Source organism: Puma concolor, chromosome A2 (assembly GCF_028749965.1).
Source record: "Puma concolor isolate L17-30 chromosome A2, mPumCon1.1.hap2, whole genome shotgun sequence".
NCBI classification, from domain to species: domain Eukaryota; kingdom Metazoa; phylum Chordata; class Mammalia; order Carnivora; family Felidae; genus Puma; species Puma concolor.
The window spans coordinates 154,559,892-154,573,313 of NC_141668.1; the positions used below are offsets into that span (position 1 = coordinate 154,559,892).

A 13,422-nucleotide genomic window follows, 5' to 3' on the forward strand; every position below is an offset into this window, starting at 1 on the left:
AACCAAGAGTTGGACGCTTAACAGACTGAGCCCCTGGGCACCCCAAAATAGACATCATTTATCTATCACTTACTGTGGTCTTGGCACATTGCCTACATGTGACTTCCAAGATTTTTTTTTAAGCATTGTATTGTAGGAGGCTTCCTTAAGCAGCCTCTCATTCGGAAACCTGCCTGTGAGCAGTGTTTCCAGGTGGGGAGATGAAGGTAGACGGCCTTGACTGAGGGGCCATACTTGTTTCCCTCAGCCCCTCCATAAAGCCACCACAGATAGACACGCAGCTGAGAGAGTGGGCCCGCTGGCACAGGTAGAACAGCGTCACACGTCACCCGCAGACCCCATCCCCTCCTGTATAGAAATTCTGAAGTTAGCACCCGGATGAGAGGCTGGAGCAGGGTCCCAGTTAGTGCTGCGCGGCGCCCCCGTGTACATACAAATGTCCCCTTTTTTGAGAACCAGGAGGACATCAGGGCAGGGCACGTAGCAGATTTCCCCCAGTTTAAAATTTTGTGACAGTTTTTCTTCCATTCCACCCCCGTGAGGGGGGATATGTGCGCGTCATGGGTTCTGAGGCCTGGGGGCACTGCCATCTCAACAGCCCGTACTGCTGTCCACAGCAGCCCGCGGGTCCTCACAGGCCAGTGGGGCGGATTGCGGAAACGGCTGCAGCGAGGTTGAGGTACCGTGCTTGCCGGGGTTGGTGTATGGGAAGAGGACCACGGAGACAGGCATGGCTTCTGCTAGCTGCCGGGCTTTGCCGGGGAGAGGACCTTTGAGAAACACGTCATAGGCCAGAGAAGCAGCACGTGGCTCCCTAAAGCTTTGAGTGGAGGCGAGTGGCCAGGGGAGGGAAGGAGGGGAGGATTGTTTGGCAGTTACTATGGATTCTCTACATACCAGCCCAAGAAGGCAGAGTGACATCTCAGAGGTGGTGGGTTAAGTGAGGGGGACACAGTTCAGCTTTTTAAAACGGTTAATCATAGGCATTTTTCAAATACATGCAAAAGTAGAAAAGAATCCTACAATGTACCCAGCTTCATTTATTATCCTTGTGGCCAATCATTTGTTTGTTTTAAATTTTATTTATTTATTCTGAGTGATTTCTACACCCAACTCACAACCCTGAGATCAAGAGTCACAGGCTCCACTGACTGAGCCAGCCAGGCGCCCCTCCTTGTAGCCAATCTTATCTTCTGTGTGTTCCCACCCTGATTATTTTGAAGCCAGTCCTAGATACATCATTCATCTGTAAATATTCCATTCATAACTTTAAGATAACTCTTTAATGTACGTGTGTAAAACCCCTACTGACACTCAGGATACAAGTAGGGACCATAAATTGTGGTTGGTTGATGCGTCTCTTGTCTCTTATAACCTTCGGTTTCTTTTACTCTACAGGCACCCTTCAGTTTTTGTTTGTAGCAGCACTTTATAAATGAGTAAACTAAGTGGTTTATCCTAGAATCTGGCTTCTGCTGCATATCCTCGTATTTTGATTTAATATACTCCTTTGTCTCTCCATATCTTTAAATTGATTCAGGTTTGATTTTTTTTCTCCCCCAGCTCTTTGCAAGACTTTTATAGGTAGTGGTGGTGTTTCTGTCAGGAGGCATATTGTGTTTCACTGTCTGGTCCCCCCACCCGCCCCCACTCTCTGATGGCCGGTACCTAGACCCACGCGTTGAGTAGGGGTATACTATGGTGAGGCTCGAGTTCTCCCATTCCTTCTTCATTTATTGGCTGGGATACATCCGCAAAGCAGAATTTCCCCTGATCAACTATTCTTTACCTGAGAACCAGGCAGGAGGTAGAGAAGCAGTGGCTTCGGTCGCAGAACAGTCTCAGGAAATGTGCAGGCCCCAGGCCTTGGAGGGTGACCCCTGGAACCCCTCCCAGGTGTCTCAAGGGTGGCACAAGATGAGCCTGCCACCATTGCTGCAGGACACGTGTTGTCTTGGTCTCAGTAGCTGGCAGATGTTTGGTTGGGAAAAGTACTTCCCTGTGTCCCTGTTGGGAGAATTGTGGCCTTGTTGGAAATGTGAGGCAAAGTGGAGGCTGTTGTGTTGAGATGGTAATTGTACTTTGTAAATGATTACTGAACGTGGAAGCAGTCAGTGTCCTGCTGAACCTGATGTCCCTCCAAAGGGTGGAGTGAAGCCAGAGCCTTTGAAGAAGGTGACCTTTGAAGGGCTTTGAAGGATGGGGAGGAGAATGCAGTGGGCTTGCTTGGCTAGGGAATAGTATGAGCAGAGTTCTGGAAACAGTGAGGATGGCTCAGGCAAGCTGATGATTATGGGAAGTTACTCTGTGCCAGGCCTTGGGCTGTGAGTGGACGTAGAACGATGCAGTAGACATCACATGTATCCTCTTGCAATACGATGGAAACCGTATTTCCTGACACTGGAGAAAGGAAGACGGGGTCCTAGAAGGTAGCCATTGAACGGCACTGTGATGAAACCCCACCAGAAGGGCATGACACCTGCCGGCAGGGCCCCGTGGGCCACCGCATGAAGGACTTGATTGTGGCGGAAAGCCAGGCTCTTCCACAGAACCAAGGAGCGGCTGGGCCACTCACGGGAACTGTGGTATTTTCATCCCAGAGCCCAGTGCCCCTCTATAGATGACGTCCTTTCCTAATTTAAACACATGCCATCAGTCGTGGTAGCAAGATGTTTTTCCAAGGCTCCTGGGGGGCAGACCTAGATGAAAGTCCGTTGGCCACCTCAAAAGTAGGGGCAAGTGTAGAGGACACCCAGACAAGTCTCCATCCCCAACGGGATTCATTTGTATAAAAGGCCATTCATCCTCTTGATTGCTCACCAAATGTGGACAGGATGGCAAATCTGTGAAAGGCCTCGTGGAGCCTGTAGTTGTGCACAGTCGCGGCAGATGTGGAACTCCAGGCTACCGTGCTGGGCCCATCGTGCAAATGCTTAGTATCCTTAATAATGAGCAGAGCAGCCAAGACTGGGCCTCTTTCACGTATAAATCAGCACAATTTTGTTGGCGGTGGGGTTTCTTGTTTTCACTTTTATTTGCATTTATTTTATGCAGAATTTACTCCCGGGCCGTAAGTTTTTGTTCCTTCAGTCTCTTCTGGGGTATCTTTTTTTTTTTTTTTTTTTTTTTTTTTTTCTGTGCAACTTCCTCTTCTGGTTTAGGAATAATCTGCTCTTTTCCAGTAAGGATCGTCTCTCACTGTGGCAATCTGACCATGAGCCCTGTTAAGTTCTACGCCACATCTTGGGTGCTTTGTTCACCTGGATGTGCAGTGACCAGAGGATCTACATCTAAACCCCTAAGTTCAGCAGTACTCTCTGCATTTTTAAGCATGTGCAGTAAAATTACACACTCTCTTTGGGCCACTGACGCTGTGTCCAGCCCCGCTGTTAGGCCTGGGCACACCACTGTCTCCACCATTGTAGCAACAGAATGGCACACGTTGCTTTTGCAAAGTGACATCATTCAGTTACTTTGTGGCATTTCAGATACATGCATTCTTGATGGCCTGGGCAGTGTTTCACATGTGTTCTTAAATTGAACATGAAGAGTTGAACCTCTTGTGTGATTTTGTAGGTCAAGTAAATAGCGAACTGTTTTCAGAAATCACCTTCAGCCACTCACGGGAAGAGCGTTGTTGTTGTTTTTAATGGGAATAGCCAGGGCTGGGAGGATATGGAGACAAACCACGTAAGCTCTCTCGTGGGGGTCCGTTGTCACATTCCTGGAAACCCGGCCTTGTGCTTCAGGAACCTTAAAACAGTCCCAACCTTTGACCGGGTAACTGAAGTTCTGGGCATTTTGCTTGAGAGGTCATCAGAATTGCCATGACTTCTGTTCACAAAGATATTTATTGCTGCCAGAGTTTTAATGGTGAAAAATTAGAAAAACAAACAAACAAACAACCTTAAATGGTCCCTATCTGGCATAGGTTAGGTTTATATAAGATCTTACAGAATGGATTATGTGGCCCCTTCTTAACATTTCCCAACTTTTATGGGGAAAATGCTTATAAAAAATCATAGACACATACGTAGAAATCTGTGCTGTCAGCCATGAGGGGAAAATGCACTGAAATGAACTAAGAGGAAAACACCAAAACATCATTCCAGGTTATCTCTGGGCCAGGAATTGATGGGTGAGATTTCAGGTGGAAGAAGAGGACATTTCAGGAGATGGGGGTCCAGAAAAACCTGAGAAGAGCTGCCTGGCAGGCGCCCGGACAGGGTGGGAACATTGTGGAGCGTGTGGGAACGTTGGTTCAGTCTGGCAGGAGGTGAGTTCAGAAGCTGCAGGGGCAGCAGGATGGATGAAGCGTTGGTTTAAGCACTTGGGGAGGTGAGCCTGACCTTGAGCAGACTGAGGTAGGGCCTTACACAGGGAGAGAAGAAACTTGAACGTGGAGATTGTCAAGGGAACACAGGTTTGGCCCTGAAATATATCCTCTCTCTGAGGCAATAATATTTTGTGGTTTATTTCTCAGGTTCAGATTCAGAATAAGAAAGTGGACATCTCTAAGGTCTCCTCCAAGTGTGGGTCCAAGGCTAACATCAAGCACAAACCTGGTGAGTGCAGTCCCCTGCTTCCCCCAGGGTGCCTGGGCCTCGCCTGGGCTGGGTCTCCCTGCTGTGCTTTTGTCATTCCATAAAGATTCCTGGGGGAGGGGCATCCCCCCACCCGCCCCAGGCGCTAACCTCTTAGGCGCATCCGGAGGAGCGGGTGGTAAAGGCTGCTGTCCCCACGGGCATCACCGCACCCCTACTAGCGCGCGCCGGGGGCGCCGTTCGACTGCGGGCGGTGGATATTCCCAGGCAGTGACGCACCAGCTGTGAGCTCCCGCAGGACAGAGTCGTTGGGTAGCGCTGCCCAGGCCGCGGGTGAGGCTCTTGCTGCTGGGGCGGTGTGACTTCCTCCTGGCGGCGTGCTCCCGCCTCCACTGTCATCCCCTACAGCCGCGTGTCCTGGTTCTGGGTGACAGTAGACCAGGGCTAGGGCACTTCCCCTGCAGCGGCAGGCACGTGGCTGGCAGATCTGTCTCCTTGGAGGTCAGGCGCCAGGGGCCACTTAAGGTGAAGGCAAGGAACTCTCGGCAGAATGTGTTCTGTTTAAAAGGGTCAGAACAGTTTGGCCCTTAACTCACCTCATCTCCCCCCTTTAATCTGGAAAATCCACTCTTGCGCCATGCCACCTTCCCCGGTGCCGCTGACTGACCCCGAGGCTGGGTGTTTCGGCGGTGGGGAGGGGTGGGCAGGAGCGTAGGACAGCTGGCCAACTTGGCACAAAGCCGGGTGCTCTGGTTTGTGACGCGGGCCTCCGGAGGGGTGGGCCTGGGAGAGCAGGGCAGCCCCACATCCTGTGGCCACACTGTGGCCGTGAGTCCTGAACCTCGCCCTTGTGCACTGGCCGCCCGAGCGCGCTGGGCCCCGGGGCTGGTCCGGTCCGTGCCTGTCCTTTCTCAGCTCGGTGCCGGGACTACTCCCACCTCTCCTCCTTTTCCTCCACGACAGAGAAGCCTCTTTCCATTTGCCTTCTCTTCACTACAGTGTGGCTCATGCAGCAGCACAGACAGACCCCGCTGCCACCCTACCTCTGGCCATCGCCAGCCTGGCGGTGACTTTGGGCAAGTCACTCCTCTTGTCCAGCACCCGCTCTGGCGGCTGTAAAACAAGGGTCCTGACCCTGCCGGACAGGGCGTTCCTGCACTGCACGGAAGCGGGCGCTCTGCGCCACCCAGTCAGGGGGTCGTGACGTTGGCTAGAGAACCCGAAGCAGACACCATCTCGGCGCCTCTAGAGGCTTGGCTGGAGGCTGTGCTGCGGGCCTGCGGTGGTGCTGAGGGTGCCTTTCTTCTCTGTGGAGGTGTTGCCGCTGGCCGGATGCAGACTGTCAGCCCAACTTTGAGAAGACTAGCCCTGTTTGACAAACATGTCCACTGTCCTTTCCTCCTCCTCTGTGCTCAGAGCCACGTTCCCCATTTCTGTATTGGGCACATAGCCAGTCCTCGGCCCAGCTAGGATTCCTGGTCCCACCTCCTGGCTTTGCCTATGTGACCGGTTGTATTTTGGTACCAGGTGGAGGAGATGTCAAGATTGAAAGTCAAAAGTTGAACTTCAAGGAGAAGGCCCAGGCGAAGGTGGGATCCCTCGATAATGTGGGACACCTGCCTGCAGGAGGTGCCGTGAAGGTAGTGAGTGGGTCACCAGGGGGACACGGCTTGGGCCGGGTGGGAGGGGTTATGCAGCCGGAGTCTGGGTCCCAGGTACTGGGCGCCTGTCACCGCCCCTCAGTATCTTCAGGAGTCTTGTGTCACCCACACCATTGTGTTTTCCCAGTGTCCTTCATCAGTCCTGAGTGAGGCAGGAGAGGTAAAGAGGCCCCAACCCAGCTGCCTCTCACCTGTCCAGCTGGAGACAGAACCTCTCCTAACAGCCATGGCCCTCCTTACTTTTTGAGCCCATCTCAGCCATTTCCAAGGGGACTATGGGCTGGGGCACAGACTCCCACAAAGCACGGTTCTCCCCAGCTACCTCATGAGGGGGTCCAGGCTCCATGCCGGGCTCCATTCTGGGCCTGCTGGGAGCAGGATGCCACATTTGCAACTCCTGGTGACACCTGCCTCTAGAGGGACTGCCATGGCCAGGGCTCAGGTGGGCAGGACTTCCCATCCTCTGGACTGGCTGGGCCTCTCCTCCCTTCCCTCCCTGTCTCCTTCCCTCCCTCCCTCCTTCCATGGCACTGTGAGACCTTTGTGTGCCAAGATGTTGTCTGTCCTTCGTTCTGTGTTGGGCGGTTGGGGGGGGACACAGGGGGCGGCACCTTGCAGGCTTCTGTGCATGACCACAGCTGCAGCTGCTCAGGGGAAGGTGAGCCAGGGAGAGGGACACAAGAGCAGCGGCTGGGGCCTTCGCTTCTACATCTGATGCCTAGCCCAGCCTGTGTCCCCTCTTCCCTCCTTCCCTCGGTGCTCCGGTTCAAGGCCTGACTGGCTTCTGTGAATGTGTGGGGTCCTGGCTCTGTCACAGGCTCCCAGTCCACGCCTCCATACCTTTGAGGAGCCACTCCCCAGTCTGTCCTCCGGGGGCCCTAACTCAGATGTAGTCGCTAGTCCAAAGCCACATGGCAAGTACGTGTAGACCAGGGTTTACACCTGCACCTTTCTGACCCCACGTCTTAAGTTCTTTTTTTTATTCACATCATCTCCCTTAATTATTTCTGGAATTGTCTTTCTGATACAGAGGCCCGTCTCCTTCACTGTTCTGATTAGAAACCACTGTAGAGTCTTCCATTGCCACCTTTTGGGTGTTCTGGGGCACGGGTGGCCTCCCACTGGCCTCCCCTCTTCTGTCCACCCCATCCTCCTCCCGCAAAGCCCTGCAGGCCCCGAAGTCTCCCTGGTCCCCCCCTCCCTGGACCCCTTCCTCCCTCCTCTGTGTCCCCAGGCTCCGGAAGGGTGCCCCGCACAGAAGAGGTCTCGGTGTCTGGGGAGGGGTAGATGAGCAGGCAGGGCTCATGAGTTCCCAAGAGAGCCCCTTTAGCACCCGCTCTCTGGTGGGTGTGGTCTGGGACTCATTGGTCCTGTCCGAGGTGGTGAGCTGCACCCCTTGGGAACTGACTCCCAGCTCCCAGAGCTCCTTAACTGGCCTGCAGCACCCCCGCTTCCCGACCGATTCCAGACCCGCTGTCTAGAGAGCGTTCCCAGGGTTTTTGCCAGTGATCAGGTGTCACGGCTGTTTGGTGTCGGCCTTGCTGAGAAGCCCGCACCTCTCCCCTCAGAAAGACCGCATGAAACCGTGCACTCCACAGAGGAGCCCCCCAGGGTGTGTCACTAGCCAGGCTGCATGCTGGGCCCGAGGCTGTGTTCTTGCCCTACACTGGCCGCCCAAGCCAGGGGTCCTCTCACAGGCAGAGTAGGGGTGGGGAGTACCTGGTTTAGAGTCTCCAGATGACTGTGCCTAAATCCAGTGGCCGGGGAGGGGTGGCGGGTGGGCAGGGAGGGGCTGTGTGTAAAACCCACCATCACCCATCCCACCTCCTCCCCGACTGACCCTACACTGTCTCCCCCACTGTTTCATTGTAGACTGAGGGCGGTGGCAGCGAGGCCCCTCCGTGTCCGGGCCCCCCCGCTGGGGAGGAGCTGGCCAGCCCTGAGGCAGCGCCCGAAGCTGGCGCCCCCACTTCAGCCAGTGGCCTCAGTGGCCACCCCACCCTGGCAGGGGGTGGTGACCAAAGGGAGGCCCAGACCTTGGACAGCCAGATCCAGGAGACAAGTAAGTGGCTGGGCTTGGCCTGAGGGCCAGCCGGGGGCCCTGCCACTGTTTGCAAATTGAAACTCCTTTTTTTTTTTTTTTGACTAGAGTATGGCCTAAATTTTAACCAAGCAACCTTTTATTTTCCAGGCATCTAATGATGACATTCTGGTCTCGTCTTCCGTCCCCTGTGTTCCTCCTCTTGTGTCCCTTGTTCCCCCCTCCCTTCCCTCCTCCCGTGTCACTGCAGATTGAGACCTACAGGCTGACGTTCCGGGCAAACGCCAGGGCCCGCACCGACCATGGGGCTGACATTGTCTCCCGCCCCCCCCACTTCCCTGGCGGCCCCAGCTCAGGCACCCGGGCCCTTGGCTCCCTCACCCGGGCTGCTCTATAGACCCCACACAGCTTGGGTGCTGGGCAGTCCTCTGGGCCCCCGCCCCATCCCCCTGCCTTGCTTGCCCATGGCAGTAGGCCCGCCCCCAGACCTCCTCCAGTCCCTGCCCTGGGCCCAGCTCCTTGCTTCCTTCCTGTCCCATCATTGCTCACTGCTCCGTAGACGAGGTTGGGAGGTGAATGGGGTGGGGAGGCCAACTTGGGATCTTGTGGGATCTAGGAAGGGGGGGGATCCAGATTCCAACCTCGTCTTTGGGTTTTTCGGACCAAACCCAAGAGAAACTGACATATGCGCCCTCCTCGCCGGGTCCACCTGGAGGGAAGAGTGGAAGTGGATGGCCACGTGGTGGCAGGGTGCTGCCCACATCCCCTGGAGCCCACTAAGCCACCGCCTCTCTCCCTGACCCCACAGTGGTGCCCACCACGCAGGTGGGGCCAGGTGCCTCTTGCTGCCCTGCCCCAAGTTAGTTAGGGGTTGGTTCTGCCTGTCCCCGCTGCTTCCTGTACCTGCCTAGCTGCTGCCACATTTCCCTTTCTCTTGTTTTATCCTTTTTTTTTTTTAATAACCTAAAAACTGGTAGAGGAGTTTTGCAGGTTGAAGCCATGTCTAAATGAAAGTTCTCAGTAGGTGTTAAAGGAAATGGGGAGGGACATCCTTAAGCCTCCAGCCGGGAGGTCAGGCATCGGGGGCTGCCTTGGCCTGGGCAGCTTGGGGCCCCAGAGTGTGTGGGCAGGGCGGGTGAGATGCAGGGGCTGTGGCCTGGTGAGCATAGGGCACACTAGGGGCTGGTCAGAGCGTGGACTGGTTGTTCTGGTATTTTGTGTGTATGCTGCTTTTCTTTTCTAACCAAGAGGCTGGTTTTGGTATCTCTATCTGTCTCATTCCCTGGGATCTAGTGGGAGATAGAAGCTCGGGGCCGGAGAAATAGGGAAGGGCTGTGGAGGTCAAAGTTCTCCAGGCTTGCAGGCCTAGGACACTAGAGCCCTCAGTGACTGGGGTGCCCCAGATGTCCAGAACTCATGTGGATGATGGGGAATCAGGTATGGAAATTTAAAAATAAAAGCATGAGACAGGCCACCTCCCTTCCCTTACAGCCTGACTGGAGAGTGGGGAGGGGCAAGGCCAGCCTGTGGAGGGGTGTCCCAGCCAGGGCCGGTCTTGGGATGGCTGCAATGATGAGAAATCCCGGGAATTGTATTGACACGGAAGATTCTTATTGCACTTGTATTTTTTTTTTTTTTTTTGTATTAAAGTTTGCATGGTTTCTAATAAAGGATTAAAATGTAACAGTTTGTAGTGAAATGGCCGGGGAGTCTCCCAGGGCTTCTCCTCCGGAAGAGCATTTTCTGCAGTGCAGACTTGCCCCGAGGAGGTGGCCACAGACTCGGCCCCTCGTCTTCCCCGCCGCTGCTCCCGGTGACCCTTGGAGCTGAGAAGGTAGGGGCTCTTGACTTAGGTTCAGATTTGATCTCCGTGTAGAGGGAGGGCATCTGGGCCAGCAGGTTCTCCTACTTCTGAGGTAGCATTTTCCTTGGGGAGGTTTGACGCCACATCCCCAGCTCCCCAAGCACATACCGTGGGGGGGCCTGTGGAGAAAGTGTTCCCCGAGCCAAAGACAAGAATGCTTTGTGCCAAGGACTTCGGGGCACCCGTGTTTTGTCAGCAGGAGGAAGCGGCAGAATGAAGTAGTAGACAGTGCAGGGCCCGAAGGTACCTGTGCCCTTTGTGTTAGTTCCAGGCCCACACGGATGCTGAGGTTGACAACTGGCTCTGGGTCCACAGGTAGGGGTAGGAGAGGTGACCCTAGTAGAGCGCTCTCTAGGTGGGCTGGAGTGGTCGTTTTTCTGAGGGGTGGTCTTGTCCCAGCTCCCTTGAAGTGTCCCCCAAGCCAGAGAAGCGGAGAAGGCTGCCCTGACAGCTGGGGACCAGAGGCCCCTGTGAGCTGTTACTACCTGCAGCCGTTTGGGGGTGTGACATTTCTGTACTTCCGGTTTGCTTATGGCTCAGCTATTGCCTGTGTCAATCTGTGATTCCGTTGTACCGATTTCAAGAGTAAATAAAGCTCGTGATGTCCCACCACGCAGGCCCTGTATCTTCTGTGTGTCCTCGTTGGTCTCCGCTAGCCCGTCGCCTTGTATCGGGAGACTGATGTGTGCACCGTGCAGTCTTGACGACCGTAGCCTCTCATCTGTGAATTTGTGGATGCGACCAAGGGGAAGTCCCAGCTTGTGGCAGGGCTGCCACACAACCCGAGGCCCCTTGAGGGTTAAGGTTCAGGTGCCCTTAGCTGCCTGAGGAACTTCTCTCCCAATTCTGCTTGGGCCTGGGAGGTGGCAGCCAGATTCCACGAGGACACGCGCTGTGCACGTACCACTGGCCCGGAGAGGGAGACGTGAGTGAGTGCATGCTCAACACCTGCTGTCCCAACCCGCAAAGGCAGGGATGGTGCAAACAGGCTGCCTGCCACGTGGGCGCGGAAGCAGCTGTAGGACCAGGCAGGCCCCTGGGACGCAGGCCCCACACCAGCTAAGCCCCTCCCTCCCGTGACCTCAGCCTCGCAATAAGCGGGAGTTTGGGAAGCGGGGGATGCTGGGGCCCTGAGAGAGGAGCCCCCAGCGGAGAGCAATGCTCACAAGGGATAAATAGAACTTTATTTTAAATAAACATTTGCACTCTGTACACAGCCCCAGCAGACACGGGGCTCAGTCATCGGCTGTCTTGCGCACGTCAAAGCTGCCACAGGGCCCACGCAACAGCTCCGCCAGCAGGGCGAGCAGCTGCCCGTGCTCCTGCTGCACGCCGGGCGGGAGTGCGGCCAGCTCACTGCGCAGGCTCCGCTCCACCATGCGGCCCAGGGCCCGGCGCAGCTCCCTCAGCAGCCGCACGGTGCGGGAATCCCCCTCCAGCCTCAGCAGGTCACTGTCACTCAGGGAGATGGTGGCCCGGCGCCCATCATCTGGGGGAGGGAGGAGGCGGCAGAGGGCTAGGGTGAGGCCAGGCCCCGGTGGATACAGACCGGCCCGAGCCGCAACGGGGGTGGGGGTGGGGGTGTGCCGGCACCCACCACGTATGTGGACGTCCCCGTCTGTCAGCAGCAGCACGGCCAGCGGGTGCACCTGGGAGGAGTCCCGGACGAAGACGCTGCCATTGGACTTGACGGCCATGAAGTACGTCAGCCATCGGCTCCGGAGCCGCGTGGCCTCCCTGAGGAACACAGGGCTGGGTGAGGCTGCCCTCCTAGGGAGCACGCCCACTGCTCCTCCCCTGCCCTGCCTGCCTCCCACCTGTTGATGGTCGACTTATGCAGCAAGATGTTGCCTGATTTGGTCCTGTATGTGACGCTGTTGGGCTTGAACTTGCCCTGCCGGGTCACCTTGCCCTGCCTCACCTGCAAGGATGAAAGAAAAGACCGGCTGAGCAAGAAGCTGCGGATGAATCCGCGGAGGCCGAGGCCCCCCGGGCCCGCCCCGAGGCAGCACCTGGATGAGGTTGGGGTAGAGGCCGGCCATCAGTACGCCCTTCACCAGCTCCTCCTCCTCACTGTACTCGTTGCACTGGGCAGAAGCCAGGGTGCAGTCCGAGGGCTTTCCCACCAGGAAAGCCTCATAAATGTTCTCTGAGAACTGCTTGATGAGTCCTGGGGAGTTGGGGGCGGGTGAGCCTGCGGCCCCCGAAGCCACGAGGCTGGGGGACGACACGCTCCGTGGTGCCTCAGCCAGGGGGGCGTGGGCCGGGAGGGGCTAGAGACGGGGTGAAGCCCACTGACCGTGGATGAAACGCAGGCTGGGTGCGTACAGCAGGTTCTCCTCCAGGTAGTTCTCCCGGGAGCTGCGGTCCTGCCAGCGCAGCACCTCCTCCCAGCCGGCCACGGCCCGCACGAAGGCCAGGTGGTCGCTGCCACTGTCGTGGCTCAACAGCGCCTTCACCTGGGAGGCAGTGGGAGGGCGTGCCGGGGTCACAGGGGGAGGGCTGGCGGTGGCAGCCTCGGGACAGAAGGTGGGGGTGGGCCGAGAGGAGGAGCAAAGGGCCACGGGACAGGGCTGGGTCTGACCTTGTCCACCTCCGCCCGGTTCTGCAGGCTACTGCTGAAGGGGTCCCGGGTGAGGCAGGAAACGACCACCAGCAGCGGGTGCAGGCAGCGGAAGATGGCAGCCAGCACTATGGCCTTGGCCAGCCGGGGGTCGGTGGAGATATGGGCCAGGCGCTGCCCCAGGGTGGTCAGGTACTCCCGCTGGTCCAGCACTCCTGCAACAGTTCGGCATCAGGATCGCCCGTGAGAGCCATGCCGTGACCCCCGCCGGGCTGGCCCCGCCACACTCACCGATCTCCTGGAGCAAGATCACGGCCTCGTCCACTGCCTTAATGTTCGGACTGTCCACAGCCTTGGAAAGGAATTCCACTGCCTGCAGCAAGAACCGGCCAGAGCCTGCCATGAGCCCGAGTCCCGCCCACGCCTGACCACGTCCAGCCCATGCCCAGCCCTGCCTCCGGCGCACCGTCTTCTCAGGCATGTGGATTTTGGCTTGTAGCACCAGGTTCTCAAGGGGCGTGCGCAGAATCTCCGGCACTTGGAAAGGGACCATTTTCTCCAGCCGGCTCCGTGGGAAGAGGTGGTAGGCAAAGCCTGACTGGCAGCGGCCTGCCCGGCCCCGGCGCTGGATCACATTGGCTCGTGACACCCACACAGTCTCCAGGCAGGACACCTGGGGGAAGGGGTGGGTGAGCGGCGACACAGATGCCAACGCGCCTTCCTCAGTGCTCCCCCACGTCTGGCCTTCA

The 13,422-nt window shown here is 56.7% G+C and overlaps 2 protein-coding genes across 21 annotated transcripts in view; one reads left to right on the forward strand and one right to left on the reverse strand.

The window, feature by feature from the left end:
* MAP4 (microtubule associated protein 4) overlaps nt 1-10,722 on the forward strand; it is a 195,779-nt gene extending 185,057 nt beyond the window's left edge. For 10 of the 12 annotated variants that reach the window (XM_086698337.1, XM_086698336.1, XM_086698333.1 and 7 more), the window contains 4 exons: nt 4,484-4,565; nt 6,072-6,184; nt 8,078-8,267; nt 8,397-8,547. In XM_086698337.1, coding sequence (XP_086554463.1) covers nt 4,484-4,565; nt 6,072-6,184; nt 8,078-8,267; nt 8,397-8,404 — 393 coding nt within the window. In that variant the 3' untranslated portion in view covers nt 8,405-8,547. Of the gene's footprint in view, nt 1-4,483; nt 4,566-6,071; nt 6,185-8,077; nt 8,268-8,396 lie in introns of all 12 variants that reach the window. The other 2 variants (XM_086698330.1, XM_086698331.1) reach the window with 2 other exon arrangements.
* A 550-nt stretch (nt 10,723-11,272) lies between these two features.
* DHX30 (DExH-box helicase 30) overlaps nt 11,273-13,422 on the reverse strand; it is a 29,900-nt gene continuing 27,750 nt past the window's right edge. For all 9 annotated transcript variants that reach the window (XM_086698343.1, XM_086698342.1, XM_086698340.1 and 6 more), the window contains 8 exons: nt 13,140-13,346; nt 12,965-13,046; nt 12,695-12,888; nt 12,410-12,569; nt 12,123-12,280; nt 11,928-12,031; nt 11,708-11,847; nt 11,273-11,599 (listed from right to left, as the gene is read on the reverse strand). In XM_086698343.1, the coding sequence (XP_086554469.1) occupies nt 11,346-11,599; nt 11,708-11,847; nt 11,928-12,031; nt 12,123-12,280; nt 12,410-12,569; nt 12,695-12,888; nt 12,965-13,046; nt 13,140-13,346 (1,299 nt within the window). In that variant the 3' untranslated portion in view covers nt 11,273-11,345. The remainder of the gene's footprint in view (nt 11,600-11,707; nt 11,848-11,927; nt 12,032-12,122; nt 12,281-12,409; nt 12,570-12,694; nt 12,889-12,964; nt 13,047-13,139; nt 13,347-13,422) is intronic.